Here is a 22131-nt window from a genome sequence, read left to right on the forward strand (position 1 = left end):
CAGCCATTCCAACAGGTGATTACATATGTGACTCAGCCCTTGTTGAGCCCCCAAGTTTCATCAACCTTTTGTTGAAACTCTTGTAATTATGACATGCTGGAATTGACTTCCGGCAGCTCTGGATTGGGGTTTCTGTAGAGTAAGGTCCCAAACTGAAAACAGGAAGGTTAACTCAAAGTTCACACACTGAAAGTCCAGAGTGTCGTTGGCTAAGCATAACTGTCTCAAGTGGGAAATTAAGAGGATTCTTTTATAGAGGAACTGACACACCAAAGAGAAAAGGCCCACAAGGCTGTGTGTGGGTCCCCTGATGGAATCCCAGGAAATCTGCCTAAAAGCTCTACCTGGAAGCCCATTAATGTTCAGCAGTTTTACCCACGGGTAGTTTCCAAACAGCGTTCCAGTGCTTCCCTCTTCAGTATGACGGGAGCAAAGGTCATCAGATGTTTGAGGAAAGACCCGAACAGGGAAACTGAATGAAAAAGAAACAGGAGGAAATAAAAGTGCACAATGATACTAGCGTGAGGGAAAAGATAACTGACTACATCTATGCAATGACACAGGGCATTTAAAAGAAAACAGAAACTGAAGTACTCTTAGAAACTATTAACCAGGTTAAAAATAAAATCCAAAAAATATGTGGAAGATAAGATGGAGGAAAATCTACCCCAAAATAAAAAAAGTAAAAACTGGGAAAGAAAAGAAAATGGAGGGTTGGCCTAGGACAGTGGTCGGCAAACTGTGGCTCTGTTGACTAATGAGTTTGCCGACCACTGACCTAGACTCTCGATTCCAATAATTACAGGCTGTTGTTGTTCCTTGTGATTAAGCCCCTATCCAGTGGTCTGCAAACTAGTCAACAGAGTGGCAAACCTCGGCTCGCGAGCCGCATGTGGCTCGCGAACCGCAGTTTGCTGACTATTGGCCTAGAACCGTGGTCGGCAAACTGCGGCTCGCGAGCCACATGCGGCTCTTTGGCCCCTTGAGCGTGGCTCTTCCACAAAATACCACGGCCTGGGCGAGTCTATTTTGAAGAAGTGGTGTTAGAAGAAGTTTAAGTTTAAAAAATTTGGCTCTCAAAAGAAATTTCAATCATTGTACTGTTGATATTTGGCTCTATTGACTAATGAGTTTGCCGACCACTGGCCTAGGAAATCCAATATATGAGTCATTGGAGATAGAGAAAGAAGAACAGAGTAAATGAACGTGAGAGAATTGTCACAAAAAGGAATCGAGATTCCCTAGAACAGAAGTACTTGAGTTTTCACATCCAGCAGGCCTACTGAGTACCCAGCACAGAGAATGAAAACAGACAACACCAAGGAACATTGTAAAATGTCAGAATATCAAAGTTAAGAGAGGATACATGTCTGTGGGGCGGGGGGGGAAGAATACATATGAAAGATTAGAAATCAGAATGACAGCAGACTTAACTGAGAGCTAGAAGATAATGGAGCAATGTCTTCAGAATTCTGGAGGAAAAGCATTTCTCACCTAGAGATTCATATCCAAACGATCATTGAAGTGTGGGGTTAGGCGAAATAGACAGAGTTTCCCTATAGAGTAGGTGCTCCTCCTGTGGTCTTCCTCAGGAAGCTGTTCATTGGAGCATGTGTTCCATCAGGGCAAGCTGATTATCTAAGAAAGAAGACAAGGTGGGGCCAGGAGACAGAGGAGTGGGATTTACCAGAAGGGAGGGGAGGCAGCGTCCAAGGTGGCAGCTGCCCACCGAGGTCTGGAAAGATCCTGTGGATTTGAAGAGGGGAATATAGTTCCAGGAGGGATGTTGCCAAGAAAACATAGCCCACCCCAGTTTTTAAAACTTACATGGCACGGTTGACTTACTCAGAAGAGAGCCGGGGTTATTTGCGAGGTTAGGGGTCACTCGGAAGCAAGGATAGAAAATTGGGAAAGTAGTTCACAACAGAAGAGGCAGTTATTCAGTCCCAAGAAAACAAATTGTGCAAGAAAAAAATACTTAATGCACCTATATTCAGTTGTGACAATATTTGCATAATTACAATAAATACTGAATATTAGCATTGCCAAAAATTCTAATAAACTGTTGAAAATTAAGAACAAAGGATTGTGGGGCTGGTGAATGGGGTGCAAGAATGTTACGTTTTCATAGTCTCTAGTAGGAAGTCATTGTAGAAACATCTCTTAGAACAGTTAGGACTGGCGCTAGTTGTGCATGAGAATTACCTAGAGGGCTAGTTAGAACACACGTTACTGGGCCCTACCCTCAGACTCTTGGGTTCTATATGTCTGGTATGGTGTCTAAGAATCTGCATTTATAACAAATTCCAGGGCCTACACTCAGAAAACCAGAGATACAGAAAAGTGAAGGGAAAATTTCAGAAAAAAACACACAAACAAAACACCCCACAGTTGAAAGTGTTTGTGTAGTAGGAATGAAGAGGGTGAGATAAATAATTGCTGTTTCAAAAAAAAAATTGCTGTTTCATTTATAAATCTTGTTAGTACTTTTGATATTTTAAACTATAATTGACCCTTGAACACAACATGGTTTGAACGGCACCACCTACTTACATGCGTATTTTAAAAAATAAATACACAGTCTGCCTGCTGTATCCCTGAGTTTCACATCCACGGATTCGACCAACCTCAGATGAAAACCAGTGTTTTCCATCCCCAGATGCATGGTGCCAACTATGCATTGTTTATAGCGTTTTACAAAAATGCTATATATGTTCTTGCCAGTCCGAATATTGAGCATCCCTGGATTTCGGTATCCATGGGGATCCTGGAACCAATCCCCAGTGGATACCAAGAGGCTGTAATTAAGTTTTGGGGGAGTCAAGTTATGTGCAAATTTTCAACTGCATGGGGGTTGGCACCCCTAATCCCCGTGTTGTTCAAGGGTCAAATGTATGTCCTTGTACTATATGTTTTGATATTAAGTTTATCTGAAACCAAAATAGATGTTATATTCTTGCACCTAAATTTATGCTCTTCACTTACAAAAGAGACTCTTTTGCAAAGCCTATATATTTTTTTTTCCAATTTTTTTATTAAGGTATTATATGTGTACATATCTTACCATTGCCCTCCCCACACCCCCCTCCCATATATGCCCCCACCCCCCAGAGTTTTGCATCCATTGGTTATGCTTATATGCATGCATACAAGTCCTTTGATTGATCTCTTATCTCCCCCACCTCTCCCTAACCTTCCCCTTGTAATTTGACAGTCTGTTTGATGCTTTACTGTCTCTGTATCTATCTTTTTGTTCAAGATTATAATGTTCTTTATTATCCATAAATGAGTGAGATCATGTGGTATTTTTCTTTCATTGACTGACTTATTTCACTTAACATAATGTTCTCCAATTATTTTTTAAATTGAATTAAATCTTTTATTAATCCTCACCTGAGGATATGTTTTAATTGATTTTTAGAGAGAGAGAGAAATATTGATCTGTTGCCTCTTGTATGCTCCAACCTGGGATTGAATCCACAACCTAGGTATGTGCCCTGACCAAGAATCGAACTTGCAACCCTTTTGGCACACCGGATGACGTTCAAACCAACTGAGCCACCCAGCCAGGGCCAGGGCCATAGACTATTTTTCACATAGCTCTAACAAAACATACTGGCTGGTATAGGAACTTGGACAGCCACCTGAGACTTGTAAAGAAGCACAGAACAGCCCACTGGGTTTTTCCTGAGCAGGTTGCTGTCATGCTCAGCACAGTACTGTTCTTCTTTTTTTTAATATATTTTATTGATATTTTACAGAGAGGAAGGGAGAGGGAGAGAGAGCCAGAAACATTGATGAGAGAGAAACACCAATCAGCTGCCTCCCGCACCCCCGCCACTAGGGATGTGCCCGCAACCAAGGCACATGCCCTGACTGGAATCAAACCTGGGACCCTTGAGTCTGCAGGCCAACGCTCTATCCACTGAGCCAAACCAGTCAGGGCGGTTGTTCTTGATATTCATCATAATAACTGACTCATTAAGAAATGGGCAAGTATCTGTTTGGTATATGTTATTCAAGGAGGTAGGAGATATTGATATCTTTAGATTTAATTTCAAGATTAAATATGCATCAGTTATCTAGAAAATTCCCTTCTGTGGAATACCTTATTGCTAAATTAAGTATTACAACACAGTAATTTAGGTCTGGTATTTTATTTTATATCAATACTAGTGGCCCGGTGCACGAAATTCGTGCACGGGGGGTGTCCCTCAGCCCAGCCTGCACCCTCTCCAATCTGGGACCCCTTGGGGGATGTCTGAAACCGGCAGTCAGACATCCCTCATGCAATCCAGGACCGCTGGCTCCTAACCACTCACCTGCCTGCCGGCCTGATCACCCCCAACTGCCCCCCGTCCCTGCCAGCCTGCTCGCCCCCAACTATCCTGCCAAGCCAGCCTGATCACTCCCAATTGCCCCCCTGCTGGCCTGCTCACCCCCAACTGCCCCCCCCCCTGCTGGCCTGTTCGCCCCCAACTGCATCCCCTTGCCGGCCTGATCATCCTTAGCTGCCTCTGCCTCAGCCCCATCACCATGGCTTTGTCCGGAAGGACGTCTGGAAGGTCTCCCGGTCTAATTAGCATATTACCCTTTTATTTGTATAAATGTTTTTATTGATTTCAGAGAGGAAGGGAGAGGGAGAAAGAGATAGAAATATCAATGATGAGAGACAATCACTGATCAGCTGCCTCCTGCACGCCCTATTCTAGGGCATGTGCCCTGACTGGGAACCGAACCGTGAGCTCCTGGTTCATAGGTCGACATTCAAGCACTGAGCCACGCCGGCCGCTAGGTCTGTCATTTACTGTCAGCATGCTCCATGTGGCACTGGTGGAGAAATGGGTGTTGTTTCTATCTCAAAGGGTTTCATGGAATAACCCATTCTGTCTTCCTTTCAGCTCTGCTCCAGTTGTGACCGAAGAACCCATCTTGAAGCAGAAGTGCTTACTGACAACTGAGCTCTAAGGGATTGCCTCCTCCTCGCCTGGACCTGGATGCTCAGCACGCTTCCACGTTCCGCCCTGGAATCAGTTTCTGCTGAACGTGTTGGATGCAGGAGTTTGCCCTGTACTTGTTGGTAAAAAAAAAAAAAAAAAAAAAAAAAGTTTGCCTGGATTTGACTTCAGTTCCATGAAAAACAACTAGTGTTTAGTCTGACTGGAAGAGTTTAATTACACTGCGCATTTCCTCAGATGAGGATGCCTGGTCTTTTACTTTCTTTAATTTTCGAAGTTTTAAATTCCTAAAACAAGGGAATGACGTTCCCTATGGTTTGCTTCAAGCTCTTGGCCCCACCTAGTGGTTGTAACTGTTCATAATGCTTCCTACGAGGCAGTCTCTGGTGGTCAATGCCATTTCTCTCTCTAGTGTCAGGGTGAGTGTCCCTATCCTGTTAGAGAACTTGCACTTTTCTCTGCATTACCTGGAAGTCAGGGATTTAGGAACATAATGAGGATCTTATGTAGGTAGATGCTGTGCTAGCTTTCTTTCCCTTTTTAAACAATTATTGCAATGCTAAAGAGCAGTTTAGAACACAGAGGGCTCTCAAATGTCACCCATATTTTTGAACGCTTACTGGACTGGCTGTCTTAGTACTCCAAAGTTACAGCAAGGTAACAACTACAGAGAAATCAATTGCCCGTCGTTTTCAGCTCGGCCTTCCCACAGGAAGCAGCCATCACCCCTGGTTTCCTGTAAGTGTTCAGCCGGGAAGGGGGGGGTGGGTTAACGTTACCCTGGGCGTGTCCCTCCGGTCCTCACGCCTCTTCCTGGGTCCGGGGACTGCAGCCCACAGACTCGGTGCTGAAGGAGCACAGCACGCTCTGGCCTGGCACTGCTCTGGGACGTGGCCTCACTTCCTTTCAGTACAAGCTGGATAAATTGGGAGCTTGTAAGCAAGAAAACAAAACAAAAAATACCAGGATAGAAACTGAATCCGGGGGTGGGTGGGTGGGATTTTGTTTCTTGAACAAATCCCATGACTGAAACTATACACAACATTCTGAAGGAACTCACATCCCACATTACATTAGGAATTTTGTTTGTTTTAAAAAGTCCTCTAGAATTTCCTCATCACTTTTCTTCTGTACAAAAAATAATTCTGAATGTTAAAGTAGTACGTGCTCATATAGAACATAGAAAAAAGTCTAAAAATAACCACCTGCAATCCCAACGCCCAGAAAAACACGGCCTGGCTTGACTCTTTAGGTGCTTAAGGTGAACCGCAGCTGCTGCTGGGAATGAGGGTGACGTGGAAACGGTGCCGATAAAGCCTTCGCTACAGGTTGTCAAGGACTGATGTTAAACTAGCCCTCCTGGGATTTGCTTTGTAGTTTCCTGCCCTGTGATGTGTATGTAATTAAGTGCTCATTTGTGCTGCTCAGCGTAAAGGAGCATCCAGTTTAGATCTTTAAACGCCTGGTGTGGGCTGTCCCGAGCCATTCCTGTGCTCAGGGGAACACACCGGCATCTGACTGGAAAGCTCGGGAATTCCGATGTGTGCTGTTTCGAGCCGTAGAGATCGGAAATCACTTTTGCACAAAACAGTTCTGCTGAAGGAAAGAAAGTTCCCCTTCCTGCCGCCTGCCTCCCCTGAGCCTTATGCTAAGCTTGTGAATCTCATTGGTGGAGCTCTTGCCAATTCCTAATTGCAAAACCAGCTGAAGTGACACCTAGGGCAGGGGCTTCCCCAGGACACATTGGCCTGGACATCAGAGCTTCAGGCCCCCCAACCCTGGATGTGCTCAAAGGCTCGGGTTGGCCTCAGCAGAGCACAGCGGAGGCACTGCAGGCTTGGAAGGCCTACAGTTCCATCCAGTTTGTAAAGCAGCACCATCCTTTCTAATATTTAGGGATTAAGTTGTTGAAAATATTCGATAGCCTTTGTGTTGTCAGGCACCTGTATTCTTGCCAGTCTGAATAGTGATAGGGACTTTCTTAAAATTCATGTGAATCTCAAACTAAAAGGATATTTCATCTCATGTCCTGACATGAGGTGTTAACATGGAAATGAGTGCTTTTTTTAAAATCCTCACTCGATATTCTTTTCCATTGATTTTTAGAGAGAGTGGAAGGAAGAGGAAGAGACAGAGAGAAACACCATGTGAGAGAGACACACTGATTGGTTGCCTTTGGCATGCCTTGGATTAGGGCCAGGAATCGAACCCGGAACCCTTCAGTCCACTGAGCCCAACCAGCTAGGGCTGGAAATGAGTGCTTTAATGATGGGTTAGCCCTGACCAATTAGGCACCTGCCAGCTACGCCTCTCCTGTCCTAGCCACTGCGGGTGCCTCCCAGAGCCCCTGCAACACTCATCTTGTTCTGCTCATCTGGGGATGGCGCGGAGGAGGGCAGGCTGCGGGTCCCGTGACGTGTCAGACAGGGAGCGGGAGGTCCGTCTCTGAGGAGGGAAGCCGTGTGAGTGAGTGAGGATGCTGCAGAGAGCTGCGATGGCACCGGGTGAGAAGGCGCTGGTTCCTGAAGTGGAACAGGGGCAGCTGTGGTGGCTCTACAGGCCGGTGACCTCCGGGGCACAGACCTCATTCCAAAGATTAAAACCCACACCTAAGTCATCCGGTCCGATCCTCAGAGGAGGGGAAATGGCCCTGCTCACTGTTGAGAATGACTGAGCCGGGCAGGAAGTCCTGAATGGAGATGAGGTTCCATGCTAGCTCAGTGCAGCTGAAAAGAAGCATGGCGCATGAACGCCTGTGGAGTGGTGAGAGCACCTGAACAGCGGAGAACTGGTTTACTTGCGCACCCCAGCTAAAAGCTGTCAGCTTCCTCCTCTGGAGGTGCTGGGGTGGACTTTTAGCTGAGATAACAGACCCAGATGCAAAAAATAGCAAGGCTCTTTAGGCTCCCTGTGCTGTGGTCACTTTGTTTCCAGTGTCCAGGCCTGGTTGACTGCTAGCTCGCTGCGAACAGCATGATGGAACTTGGGACTGAGCGGGTTCAGGCGGGGCTAGGAGGGGTGGCACTGTTGTCCTCTCGCCATTGCCTCATTGGTCTGTGAGTGTTGCTGTCACTGCTTTCTAACGCTTTGCTGTGCGCACTGCTCTGGGGACACTTCCCTCGCTCGGTGCCTGCAGTGGCCTCTGTGCTGCTGGCCTTGGGGAGCAGAAAGGGCAAGAGCCTCAAATCAGAGGATTTCCAGCCCTGGTGGGCGGGAGAGTGCCCGTGTAGAGGAGGGTGTAGGTTTCGGCGTTCTGCCCTGGCCCCTTCTGCGGAGCTTGGGGAAGGAAGGTCCTCTCTCCTGCTGGTCAGTAGTGTCGCCTGTGTCCAGGGACGGCTGGTGGTTCTTTCATTCCTGGCCTTCTGGAGACACTGCTGAACAAAGAAAGTCTGGTCTCCTTTGATCCTGATAAATTTAGACCATCCCTAGCAGCTTTCCCAAGACTTTATGTTGCATTAAGAAAAATTGCGTTTAGAAATACTTTTTGCAGTCTGCTAACTTTTGGCCTTCTCTTGCACGATCATGATGTTCTGTGGACAATTCTGGATGACAGCTGGGTCGTTGCATCTCGGTGCTTGTTCTCCTACGCCTCCGGTTCTGACTGGCCCCATCCTCTGCCTTCGGGCCACTGATGTGGCGAGGGTCTGGGGCAGCCGGTTCTTGTCTTCTCGCTCAGAGAGGCGTGCGCAGACCTCTAGAAAGCAGCGGTAGCTAGTTCTTTCCTGCCGAGGCAATGGAGGGGCCGGGCGTGGCTGCGACCCGGGACAGTTTACTTACAAGCACAGGTGCTGATCCCTGATCTCAAGCTTTGTGGTTGGTAGATCGGCTCCATGGGAGGCAGGCAGGTATGCACAAGCCTCCTCACCTGTCACTTGGGGGCACCTGGCATTCCCGACGTGGGCATCTTCACTCCCACGCCGACAGGATGTAGTCATGGGCCTCCGGCTCTGGGAACCTTTGAACAGTCGCCAGTTTCCCGTTAATCTTGCCGTCAGCCTTCTAGTTGCTTAGAGAGCTGGAATCTCCTGTGGACTAAAGAATGTACATTTCTGTTTTATTTGTTCTTTTCTCCTCTCAAAAATGTAAACACACTGATCAGAAGGAAGTTGGAAGCCTTCCCTGCTCTCAGCCAGGACAAGCCGATGTGTTAGGACTAGAAAGGAGCCGCCCCTGCCCCCGCGGTGCTGCGTGTGGGAGACGGGGCGGCCCTTCACCCCAGGCTGAGGTGAAGCCTCGCTCCCAGGGCCTGCAGGGAGGGGCCGCCCCCCTCCGCGCCCTTATCGCCCTCCTGGGACAGAAGCTGTTAGGACCTCACTAACCACTGTGTTTACTTACTTCCACGTGTGAAGCTTTGCGTAGCTTTGCGAGTGGAATCTCTTCTGTCGGGTGCACTATTCGCGTCCTTGGTTTTGTATGTGAGAAACACGGCACTGAGCTCGTTTGTATGCTGAGATGACAGCTGTAGATGTGACCACAAATAAAGCTTTCGAGAAACACTTCCGTTTTATGAGCCCCTCTGTGCCCTGGGAGCGGAACCTACTCGCTGGCGTGTTCTCTCCGCAGCAGCTGCGAGGGCCGAGTGCTGATCAGGGGACGTGAGGAGGGGACAGCACAGCGCACACTTCCGGCGTTCATTTCAGTGTCTGGTGTGCATTTGGGGCAGAGAAAGGAAGTGTAGGGGCCTGGGGGTCACACAGCATACCCTGGAGGCACAGCGCCGCCCGGGGCGCGGGAGCAGCTCAGCTCTGCTACTTGGCAGCCCCGAGACCGATCAATACCTAACCCCCCTCCTCCGCAGGAGAGGCGGTGCCGCGCAGCCTCTTGCTGGGTGGAGGTGGCCCCCCTCTCCTTCCTCGGGCCCAGCCGCCTCCCTGTGTGCACGTGGCCCCACCCCAGTGAAGACAGTGCTGGGCAGCGCCCCGGCTTCTGAGAGTCTCCTCTCTCCCCCCAGCCCCCTTCCTCTCCCGCCGGGAAAGCAGGGAGAGCAGGAGCCCAGCTCAGCCGCTTGTGCTGGGAGCTGCCCCCAAAGGGGTGGGTCTGGTAAGAAGCCACCAAAGCCGCTCTAACTTAAGCAAAATAACTCCCTGGAAAGGTGCGGGGGAACTCTGCACCAGCCGGAAGGCGGAGGACAGCGGAAGTGAAGGGGAGCAAGAGGACTCCATCCCGCAGAGCAGCCTGGCCTCTGCCGGCCGCCACGCTCAGGCGGGAGCTCCGACTGGCACCTTGACTTGTGTGCCCACCCCGTGGCCTCAGGGTAGGGCACCCGACAAGGCCAGGGTTCCAAAGGGAAGGGAATGGGCTACCGAAACACAGATGCGCCCAGCCCGCCCCACAGGGCGCATTGTGGTCAGACCAAGGAAAGGCAGGAGGGGCGAGCAGCGGCAGCTCAGGTCGGGGAGCCCAAGGAAAGGAACTGGGGCGGGGGGGGGGGGGGGGGGGGGGGGAGGGGGTGTGTGGCACTGACCTGTCTTAGGGTGACCTGTCCCAGGAGACATCCAACCCAGCTGTGCTTGGATTCTGACTCCACCTGAGGCCTAGAGGGGGCAGGGCAGCCCTCCCACAGCAGGGCCGCCCCAGCCGTGTGCCCTGGGATGCTCCCACCCCCTGTACTCAAGTGCCCCGTCAGGGTAAGGCTGGCGGTGCTGGTGGGCTAGGAACTTGTCAAGCCCCACCGAGCAGGGGACATAGCCTCAGGTCCCTTGGCCCAGCGCCAGGATGGGGGGCGTGGCCTGAGGTCCCCCAGCCCAGACCAGGGCGGGGGGGGGTGTGCCTTGAGGTCCCCCATCAAGCCCCACCAGGTGGGGGACACAGCCTGAGGTCCTCCGTCAAGCTACACCAGGCGGGGGTGGGGGTGCAGCCTCAGGTCCCCTGGCCTGGTGCTGGGGCGGGAGGGTGCGGCCTGAGGTCCCCTAGCCCAGCACCAGGACGGGAAGCGCACCTTGAGGTCCCCCATCAAGCCCTGCCAGGCAAGGGGCGTGGCCTCAGGTCCCCTGGCCTGGCGCCAGGGTGGGGGGTACAGCCTGAAGTCCCCTGTCAAGCCCCACCTGGTGGGGGTACGGCCTGAGGTCCCCCTAGCCCAGCACCAGGATGGGAAGCGCACCTTGAGGTCTCCCGTCAAGCCCTGCTGGGTGGGGGGGTGCGGCCTGAGGTCCCCTGTCAAGCCATGCCAGGTGGGGGGCACAGCCTGAGGTCCCCCAGCCCAGCACAAGGACGGGAAGCACACCTTGAGGTCCCCTGTCAAGCCCTGCCAGGTGGGGGGCACAGCCTGAGATCCCCAGTCAAACCCCACGGGGGTGGGGGAGGGCATAGCCTCAGGTCCCTGCTGATTGCTTGTTAAGGTTTCTTATGGGAACTTGGCCTCAGCTGTGGGTGCAGCCATCTTTGTGATGGAGTGATGGTCAATTAGCATATTCCCTCTTTATTAGATAGGATTAGACAAAAATAGACTTTTAAAGTGAAAAAACTGGTACAAGAGACAAAGATTGACATTATCCTATATAATAAAGCGGTAATATGCAAATTGACCAGCATTCCAACACACAAGATGGCCACCCCCATGTGGTCAAAGATGGCCACCCACATGTGGACCCAAGATGGCCACCACAAGATGGCCAGCAAGGGAGGGCAGTTGTGGGCGATCAGGCCAGCAGGGGAGGGTAGTTGGGAGGCCCAAGGCCTGCAGGGGAGGGCAGTTGGGGGGAACCAGGCCTGCAGGGAAGGGCAGTTGGGGGTGACCAGGACGGCAGGGGAGGGCAGTAGGGGCAATTGGGGCAGCAGGGGAGGGCAGTTGGGGGGAACCAGGCCTGCAGGGAAGGGCAGTTGGGGGTGACCAGGATGGCAGGGGAGGGCAGTAGGGGCAATTGGGACAGCAGGGGAGGGCAGTTAGGGGCGACCAGGCTAGCAAGGGAGGGAAGTTAGGGGTGACTGGGCCAGCAGGGGAGGGAAGTTGGGGGCAACCAGGCCTGCAGGGGAGGACAGTTAGGGGCAACCAGGCTGGCAGGGAGGGTAGTTAGGGGTGACCAGGCCAGCAGGGGAGGGCAGTTAGGGGCAATTGGGCCAGCAGGGGAGCAGTTAGGCATCAATCAGGCTGGCAGGGGAGTGGTTAGGGGGTGATCAAGCAGACAGGCAGAAGCAATTAGGGGCAATCAGGTAGGCAGGCAAACGAGTAGTTGAGAGCCAGCAGTCTTGGACTGTGAGAGGGATGTCTGACTGCCCGTGGTGGAATCGGGCCTAAACTGGCAGTTGGACATCCCTCGAGGGGTCCCAGATTGGAGAGGGTGCAGGTTGGGATGAGGGACACCCCCCCCCATGCATGAATTTTGTGCACTGGGCCTCTAGTATATTGATAAAAAGGTCAATGCATCAATAAGCTACAACAATTATAAACATGTGCATACCTAGCAACAGAGCCAAAAAAATAAAATATATGAAAAATTGAAGGGAGAAACAGGCAGTTCTACAGTAATAATTGCAGACTTCAATACACCAGAAGAGAGTGAGAATTAAATACACCGGAACAGAGTGAAGGGCCCAAAAGAATTCTTAAAGAAATAGTGACTGAAAATGTCAATAATGAATAGAACATCTGGACAGGAGATGAACATGGAAAGAGAGAACTTGAACAGCACTGTAAACCGGCTAGACCCCACAGACAGACAACAGCAGATGACGCATTCTTCTTAAGTACACATGGATGTGCATACCATTCTCCTGGGCATGCCATATATTAGGCAACAATGTGTATACCATTCTCCTGGGTACATCACATGTTAGGCAACAAAACAAGTCTCAATAAATTTAAAGAGATTTAAACTATACAAAGTGTCTTCTATTACCACAATGGAACAAAGCCAGAACTCAACAAAAGAAGGAAAATGGAAAAATTCACCAATATGTGGAAATTAAACAATACATTCTTAAACAATCAATGATTGAAAAAGAAATTACAAGTGAAATTTAAAAAATGAAAAGAAAAATACAACCTACTACACATATCTCATGCAGCAAAAATAGTACTCTAAAAAAAATGTATAGCTATAAATACCTACATTTTAAAAGAAGAAAGAGATCACAGTAATAATCTAACTTTACACCTTAAGACACTAGAAAAAGAAGAGAAAACTAAACTCAAAGATTTGGGAAAGGAGTAAATAATAAAGACTAGAACAAATATAAATAAAATTAAGAATAAAAAAACAAAAGAGAGAATTAATAAACCAAAAGTTGATTCTTTGAAAGACCAACAAAATTGATAACAAACTTGAGCTAGATTAAGAAACAAAGAGAGAAGACACAAATAACTAAAATCAGAAATGAAAGTAGAAATATTACCGCCAATCTAACAGAAATAAAAAAGATAAGAGAATACTATGAACAACTGTATGCCAACAAACCAAATGACTTAGATAAAATGAAAAAATGCCTGAAAAAACACAATTTATCAAAATTGAATCATGAAGAAAATCAGATAAATTTGAATAGACCTATAACTAGTAAGGAAAATGAATTAACAACCAAAAACCTCCCAACAAAGAAAAGCTGAGGACCAAGGCATCATTAATGAATTATACAAAATATTTAAAGAATTAATCCTGATCTTTCTCAAACTCTTCCAAAAAAAATAGCAGGTATCACCTCCTAATTCATTCCATGAGACTAATGTTACCCTGACACCAAAACAGACAAAGATATCACAAGAAAAGGAAATTAAAAACCAATATCCCTTATGAACCATATCTAATAAAAGAATAATTGCAAATTGACTATCACTCCAACACACAAGATGGCTGCCCCCATGTGGTCAAAGATGACTGCCCCCATGTGGGCACAAGATGGCCGCCACAAGATGGCCAGCAGGGGAGGGCAGTTGGGAGGGACCAGGTCTGCAAGGGAGGGCAGTTGGGGGCAACCAGGCCTGCAGGGAAGGGCACTTGGGGGCAACCAGGCCTGCAGGGAAGGGCACTTGGGGGGGACCCAGACCTGCAGGGGACAGCAGTTGTGGGGACTAGGCCTGCAGGGGAGGGCAGTTAGGGGTGACCAGGCCTGCAGGGGAGGGCAGTTAGGGGTGACCAGGCCTGCAGGGGAGGGCAGTTAGGGGCAACCAGGCTGGCAGGGGAGCTGTTAGGCATCAATCAGGCTGGCAGGGGAGTGGTTAGGGGTGATCTGGCTGGCAGGCAGAAGCGGTTAGGGGCAATTAGGAAGGCAGGCAGGTGAGCAGTTGGGAGCCAGCAGTCCTCGATTGTGAGAGGAGCCAGCAGTCCTACCTGGATCAGGCCTAAACGGGCAGTTGGATATCCCTCGAGGGGTCCCAGATTGGAGAGGGTGCAGGCTGGGCTGAGGGACACACACCCCTGTGCACGAATTTCATGCACCGGGCCTCTAGTATAGATATAAAAATCCTCTTAAAAATACCAGCAAACTGAAACCAACAGCATATTAAAAAATTATACCCCACAAGAAAATTATACCCCATGACCAAGTGGGGTTTATTCCAGGAACACAATGGTGGCTCAACATAAAAAAATCAATGTAATTTGACACATTAATAGAATAAAGAAAAAAAACACATGATCATTTCAATTGATACAAAAACGCATTAGACAAAATCCAACACCCTTTCATGATGAAAACACTCAGAAAACTGGAGTTACAAGGGAATTCCCACAACATAATAAAGCCATATAAGAATAATCACAGCTAACATCATACTTGATGGTAAAAGACTGAAAAACTTCCTCCTAAGATCAGGAGCAAGACAAGGATACCAGTTTCACCACTGATATTCAACAATATACTGAAAGTCCTTGCCAGAGAAATTAGGTAAGAAAAAGAAGTGAGTGGCATCCAAATTGAATTGGAAGAGGTAACACTGTCTCTATTTGCAAATAACATAATCCCATAGAGAGAAAATCCCAAGTGTTCACAGGAAAGCTACTAGAGCTAGCAGATGAACTCAGCAAAGCTATAGGGTATAAGATCATGATACAGCGAATGCACTGTGATTCTATAAACTTGTAAAAACAATCCGAAATAAATATTAACAAGGCAATTCCACTTATAATAGCATCTAAAAAATTAAATACCTAAGAATAAATTTAAGCAAGAAGATAAAAAACTTCTACACTGAAAACTAAAAACAATCTTGTCGAAGGTGTTAAAGAAGACCTAAATCAGTAGAAAGAGATACTCATGTGTAGGGAGACTTAATACTATTGCAATGTTAATGCTAGCCAGAGATCTACAAATTCAACACAATCCCTAACAAAACTGCACCCCCCCTTTTTTTTCCAGAAATGGAAAATTTATAAGGAATTGCAAGGGACCCCAAGTAGCCAAAACAGTCTTGAAATAAAAAGACAAAAGTCATAGGATTCACACTTACTGATTTTAAACTTACCACAGTGACAGAAATCAAAATAGTATGGTACTGGTATAAGGGTAAACATATTTACCAATCAAATAGAACTGAGAGTCCAGAAATAAACCCACAAATCTATGGCCAATTCATATTCGACAAGGATGCCAAGAACATTCAATGGGAAGGGACAGTTTCTTAAACAAATGAGGCTGGGACAACTGGATTCCTACTTGCAAATGAATGAAATTGAATCTCAGCCTCATAGTACGCACAAAAATCTACTCAAAATGGGTCAGTGACCTAAATACAATAACTAAACCATAAAACTCCGAAGAGAAAATTTAGGTGTATGTCTTCATGACCTTGGATTTAGCAATGGAGTTTTATATATGACTCCAAAAACATGGGCAAACAAAAGAAAAAGAGAATTAAAGTTGATCAAAATTAAAAACCTTTATGCAGCAAAGGACATTGACAACAGAGTGAAAAGTAAACCTACAGAATGGGTTGAAAATTACATACTTGCAAATCACATAACTGATAGATTAATATTCAGAATGTGTGAGGAAGTAAACACACAACCCAATTTAAAAACGGGCAAAGGACTTGAATAGACATTCCTCTAAAGAAAACACAAATATCCAATGAGCACATTAACAGATGCCCAGTATCTTTATTGTAAGGAAAGCAATCAAAACTACAATAAGATACCATCTACTGTGATGGCCATTTTAAAAAGCGTTGGCGAGGATGTGGAGAAAATGGGAATTTCAAAATGGTGTACCCACTATGGAAGAGAGTTTGGCATTCCTCAAAAAGCTACTGATAGAATAGCCATACAACCCAGCCATTCCCCGCCTCGGCATGTGTGTGCACAAAAGAATTGAAAGCAGGGACTTGGAGAGATACTTCTGTGCCAGTGCTCATTGCAGCAGCACCTACACTAGCTAAAAGCTGGACACAACCCAGATGTCCACTGACGGGTAGATAAACAGAACATGGTCTATCCACACAATTATGTAAAATTCAGCCATAAACAGGAATGAAATTCTGGTAAGTGCTACCCCATGGATGAACCTTGAAAACATGCTAAGTAAAATAAGCCAGACTCAAAAGGATACATTTTTTATGATTTCATTTATCTGAAATATCTAAAGTTCAAATTCATAGAGGCAGAAAGTAGAACTGAGGTCCCGGGGGGTTGGCGAGAGAAGGGAATGGGAGTGACGGCTGGATGGCTGGAGTTGCTGTTGGGATGATGAGAGGATTTTGGAAATGGTGTTGACTTTGACACAACAGCATGAAATTGTACACTTAAAAATGGTTAAAGTGGGAAAATGTATGTTCTATCATTTTTTAAAAATCCTTATTTTTCAAAATATTACCTATGCCCCCGTTTTCTCCCCATTGACCACTCTAGCCCAGCCCCCCCCACACACACACTGCCCCAGACCTTCACCACCCTATTGTCTGTGTCCAGCGGACAGTCTGAGCTGAGCGCCCAGCGGTCGGGCAGCATCTACTGCGACCCTGTGAGTGAGCCATCTATACTAATAAAAGTGTAATATGCTAATTAGACTGGACGTCCTTCCAGATGTCCTTCCGGACCAAGCCGCTGTGGTGGGGGCCAAAGCAGAGGTGGCAGAGGCCCCCCCACTGCGGCGGCAGGAGGGGGGACTGAGCTCCTTGTACGAATTTCGTGCATCGGGCCTCTAGTCTTCAAATAACTAGAGTCCCAACCCACAGCTCCCTGTAACTGCATGCTGAGACTTCCCACCTCCTGACCACAAATCATGCGCACATGATTGTTTTATACTCCCCTCCCTACCCCCCTCACCCCCCAAAAAAGGAGGAAGGAAGGAAGAGGGAAGCAGAAAACGCTCTGCAGAAAAACGAAGTCCTTCCTGAACTCACGGGGAGAAAGAAGTGAGTTTTCATGCACAGCCAGTCCTTCCAGAGCAGCAGCACAGCCCTCCCTGAGCTACGTGGGGGCGCCAGACATTGCAGAGGCGATTCCGGTAAATGTGGGGAGTCTTTCCAGGGAGCTGGAGGGCCCCATGGGACGGCAGGGGAGATGCCTCAGGCTCAGGCTGACGGATGAAGGGGGGTCGCTGTAATAACGACTTCCTTCCCGCCTGGCACATGGCGGGTTGTTACAGAATCGGGGCCCCTGGCCGCACTGGAGAGACTGCGGGTAATCTCCTTTCTGGAGGCTGTGCCCCCCCCCCCCCCAGGAAGTGCTGCTGGGCAGCGTCCACCCAGGGGACCGGCCTGCTCCCCGGCTGCTGGGGGGCTGGGCAGCCTGTGGCCCAGGGTGAACCTGCCCGTGGGTGGAAGTCAGTCCTCACAGGCGGCAGCAGGAAAGAGCTCGCCGACCCCGAGGGACTTGTTTGCCAGGACAGGTGTGGCCTCTGCGTCCCCTTCAAGGTCCCCTCGGCCACCACTTTCCGGGGACCTGAGCCCAACCAGCACAGAGCACAGAAGCGTGTCCCTGAACTAGGGGTGCAACAGGTCCCCTTAGAGGCACGAGGGGTGGCAGGGACTGCTGCCCCCCGCCCCCCTGGCCGAGGCTGGCCGAGGCAGCACCCTGCCGGTCCTGGCCTCTGGGAGCTGCTGGGATGAGAGCACCACGGAGAAAGCCGGGCCGTGGGCCCTGAGGGCCATGCCGTGTGTCCCCGCTGCAGAGGAGCAGGCAGGGCGGGAGGTGAGCGGGTGGAGTGGGGCAGGAGACAGGCAGCCAGGCGCCGGGAAGAGAGGGCTGCCCTGCCGGCGGCTCCACAGTGGTCAGGGGCCGGCCCAGGCCTCGCCCCCGAGTGGCCCGTCTGGGGGGAGGGTCTGTGTCGCCCTGGCCGAGCCTCGGTGATGGGAGCGGGGAGGCCCAGGGCACGCCGAGGGCGCGGGGTTTTGTTCTGTGGCTGCGGCCTGGAACCAACCGCTCGGTGGCCTCTGGGGTGGAGGCAGCGAGCCCTGCTCCGGACCCTGCCCGCCCCAGCTCCCCCCGCCCCCCCACCAGGGTCACACCCTCCGGAGGCCCTGGGGTGCCCCGCACGTGTGTCAGTGGCTCTGCTTGGCCTTGGCCCATCTGCTCCTGGGGCATCGGACACTTGGCCCTCCCGGTGCCACGCCCCGCGGCTGCCCTGCCCGGGCAGCTGTGCCCGCCTCCTGCCGAGGGCGTCTGGGTGCTTCTGACACCCTGGCTGCCCGCCCGCCCTCCCGGCCTCTGTGCCAGCTTCCCAGTGTCTTCCCCCGGGCAGGGAGGGGTGCCCGGGAGCCGCACACCTCCTGCTCCCTCGGTCTCCCTTCTGGCCAGCCTGGGAGGTCCCTGCCCTGGAAGGAGACAGATGTGGTTCTGCCGCAGCGCTAGAGACGGGGAAGCCAGAGACCTCACCCATTCTAGGCGGCAGGAGCCGCAAGGAAGGCTTCGCGGAGGTGGTGCCAAGCTGACCCTTCATCAGGAGCTGGACCTTCTGTCACCTGCAGACCTTCAGCGGGACCCAGCAGGGAGGGTGCTGGGGCGGGCGCGCAGGTTCGCCCTGGGCCTGGCCTGGGGAGCTCAGCCCAACTCTGCAAACTGCCTTCGGTAGGGAAAGGGTGAGGCTGATGATAACCTGGAGGCGGAGCTTCGGGCGGCTCCTCCCTCTGCCACCTTGTCTCTGTCCCTCATCTCTCTGTTTTCCTTGCCCTAGCTGATGTATCGGCAAAAATTCTGCCATGTGAGATGTCTGAGATTTTACTGCCTATGGTTTCTTCTAAGGTTTTTATGGTTTCATGTGTTGCATTTAAGTCTTGTATCCATTTTGACTTTATTCTTGAGTATGGTGTAAGTTGGTGGTCTGGTTTCATTTTTTTTTGCATGTGTCTGTCCAGTTTTTCCAACGCTATTTATCGAAGAGACTGTCTTGACTCCATTGTATGTTCTTGCCTCCTTTGTCAAATATTAATTGACCATAATGGTGTGGTTGAATTTCTGGGGTTTTTGTTCTGTTCCATTGATCTATATGCCTGTTCTTGTGCCAGTACCAGGCTGTTTTGGTGATAATTGCTTTGTAGTATAGTTTGGTATTGTGATCCCTCCAACTTTGTTCTTATTTCTCAAGATTGCTATGGCTATTCAGGGACTTCTATGGTTCCATATGCATTTTTGGAGTATTTGTTCTGGTTCTGTGAAGTATGCCATTGGTATTTTAATAGGCATTGCATTGAATCTACAGATTATTTTGGGTTGTATAGACATTTTAATGTTAATTCTTCCAATCCATGAAGATGGTATACATTTCTATTTGTTTGTATCTTCCTCTATTTCTTTTTTCAATGTCTCATAATTTTCCAAGTACAGGTCTTTTACCTCCTTGGCTCAGTTTATTCCTAGGTATCTTATTTTTTTTGTTGTTGCAATGGTGAATGGTATTTTTGTTTGTTTGTTTGTTTCTCTTTCTGGGAGTTCATTATTGGTGTATAAAAATGCCATTGATTTCTGGATATTGATTTTGTATCCTGCTACCTTATCGAATTCATTTATTAAGTCTAGTAGTTTTCTGATGGAGTCTTTAGGATTTTCTGCATACAATATCATGTCATCTGTGAATAATGACAGTTTTACTTCCTCCTTTCCAATTTGGATGACTTTTATCTCTTCTTCTTGTCTGATTGCTCTGGCTAGGATTCCAGTACTATTTATACTAATAAAAGGGTAATATGCTAATTAGACTGGGAGACCTTCCAGACGTCCTTCTGGACAAAGCCATGGTGGCGGGGACGAGGCAGAGGTGGTTAGGGGCAATCAGGCCAGGAGGGGAGGGTCGTTGGGGGTGAGCAGGCCGGCAGGGGGGGGGGGGCAGTTGGGGACGAGCAAGCCAGCAGGGGGGAAAGTTGGGGGCTAGCAGGCAGGCAGGCAGAGTGGTTAGGGGCGATCAGGCAGGCAGACAGGTGAGCGGTTAGGAGCCAGCGGTCCCGGATTGGAGAGGGTGCAGGCCTGGCTGAGGGACACCACCCCACAGTGCACGAATTTCATGCACCGGGCCACTGGTGTTGAATAAGAGTGGTGAAAGCTGACATCCTTGTCTTGTTCCTATTCCTAAGGGAAACACTTAGTTTTTGCCCATTGAGTATTATGTTGGCTGTAGGTTTGTCATATATGGCCTTTATTATGTTGAGGTATGATCCCTCTATTCCCACTTCACTGAGAGGTTTTATCAAAAAATGGTGCTGGATTTTGTCAAATTCTTTTTCTGCATCTATTGATATGATCATGTGATTTTTATCTTTCAATTTGCTTATGTGATGTATCACATTTATTGATTTATGAATATTGTACCAGCCTTGCATCCCCAGAATAAATCCCACTTGATCATGGTGTATGATCTTTTTAATATATTGCTGGATCTAACTTGCTAATATTTTGTTGAGGATTTTAGCATTTATGTTCATCAGGAATATTGGCCTATAATTTTCTTTCGTTGTGGTGTCTTTATCTGGTTTTGGAATTAGGATAATGCTGGCTTTGTAAAAAGAGCTTGGAAGTGTTCCTTCCACTTGAATGTTTTGGAATAGTTTAAGGAGGTTAGGTGTTAGTTCTTTGAATGTTTGTTAAAATTCACGGTAAATCCATCTGGTACAGGACTTTTGTTTGCTGGAAGTTTTAAAATTATTGCTTCAATTTCATCAGTTGTTACTGGCCTAACTCAGGTTTTATGATTCTTCCTGATTGAGTTTTGGAAAATTGTATGTTTCTAGGAATTTGTCCATTTTGCCCAGGTTGTCATTTGTTGGCATATAGCTGTTCATAGTATTTGCTTACGATCCTTTGTATTTCTGTGGTGTCCATTGTTATATCGCCTCTTTCATTTCTGATTTTACTTATTTGGGTCCTCTCTCTTTGTTTCTTAATGAGTCTGGCTAGGGGTTCATCGATCTTGTTTATCTTTTCAAAGAACCAGTTCTTGGATTCATTGAATTTTTAAACATTAAATATATATAAAATTTTATTTTTTAATTGATTTCAGAGAGGAAGGGAGAGAAAGATAGAAACATCAATGATGAGAGAAAATCCTTGATTGGCTGCTTCCTGCACACTGCTTACTGAGGATCAAGTCTGCAACCTGGGCATGTGTCCTTGACCAGAACCCGGGACCATCAATCCGTAGGTCAATGCTCTATCCATTGAGCCAAAGTGGCTAAGGCTTATTGATCTTTTGTACTGTGTTTTTTAGTCTCTATGTCATTTATTTCCACTCTGATCTTTATTATTTCCTTCCTTCTACTTCCTCTGGGCTTTTCTTGTTCTTTTTCTAATTCTTTTAGTTAGAAATGAATTAGTCCTTTTTCTTGTTTCTTGAGGTAGGCCTGTAGTGCTATGAACTTCCCTCTCAGGACTGCTTTTGCTGTGTCCCATAGGTTTTGGGTGATTGTTCATTTTCATTTTTTTCCAGGAAGTTTTTAATTTCTTGCTTCATCACATTGGTAACCCATTCATCCTATATAATAAAGAGCTAATATGCAAATGGTCATCATGCCCTCGTGCCCTCATGCCAGGGCCCTGAGGCCAGGCCAGGGGACCTGAGGCCGCGCCCCCTCCCCTGGCGCTGGGGCTGGGGAACCTGAGGCCGCGTCCCTCACCCTGGTGCTGGGGCCAGGGGACCTGTGACCAGCGCGGGGGACCTGAGGCCTGAGGCCACGCCCCCCGCCCTGGAGCCAAGCTGGGGGACCTGAGGCTGTTCCCCCTGCCTGGCAGAGCTTGACGGGGGACTTGAGGCTGTGCCCCCCACCCTATGGGGCTTGAGAGGGGTGGGGCCGGCCGGGTCAGGGTCTCATGCGATT

The 22131-nt window shown here is 48.6% G+C and overlaps 1 protein-coding gene across 6 annotated transcripts in view; it reads left to right on the plus strand.

Annotated features, from left to right (window-relative positions):
- Nucleotides 1–10012, plus strand: part of EPB41L5 (erythrocyte membrane protein band 4.1 like 5) — a 190375-nt gene extending 180363 nt beyond the window's left edge. For 3 of the 6 annotated variants that reach the window (XM_079782467.1, XM_079782469.1, XM_079782468.1), the window contains exon 25: nt 4902–10010. In XM_079782467.1, coding sequence (XP_079638593.1) covers nt 4902–4968 — 67 coding nt within the window. In that variant the 3' untranslated portion in view covers nt 4969–10010. Of the gene's footprint in view, nt 1–4901 lie in introns of all 6 variants that reach the window. The other 3 variants (XM_079782471.1, XM_079782472.1, XM_079782470.1) reach the window with 2 other exon arrangements.
- The last annotated feature ends 12119 nt before the right edge of the window (nt 10013–22131 follow it).

The sequence above is a fragment of the Cnephaeus nilssonii genome (assembly GCF_951640355.1).
Source record: "Cnephaeus nilssonii genome assembly, chromosome: 10".
NCBI classification, from domain to species: domain Eukaryota; kingdom Metazoa; phylum Chordata; class Mammalia; order Chiroptera; family Vespertilionidae; genus Cnephaeus; species Cnephaeus nilssonii.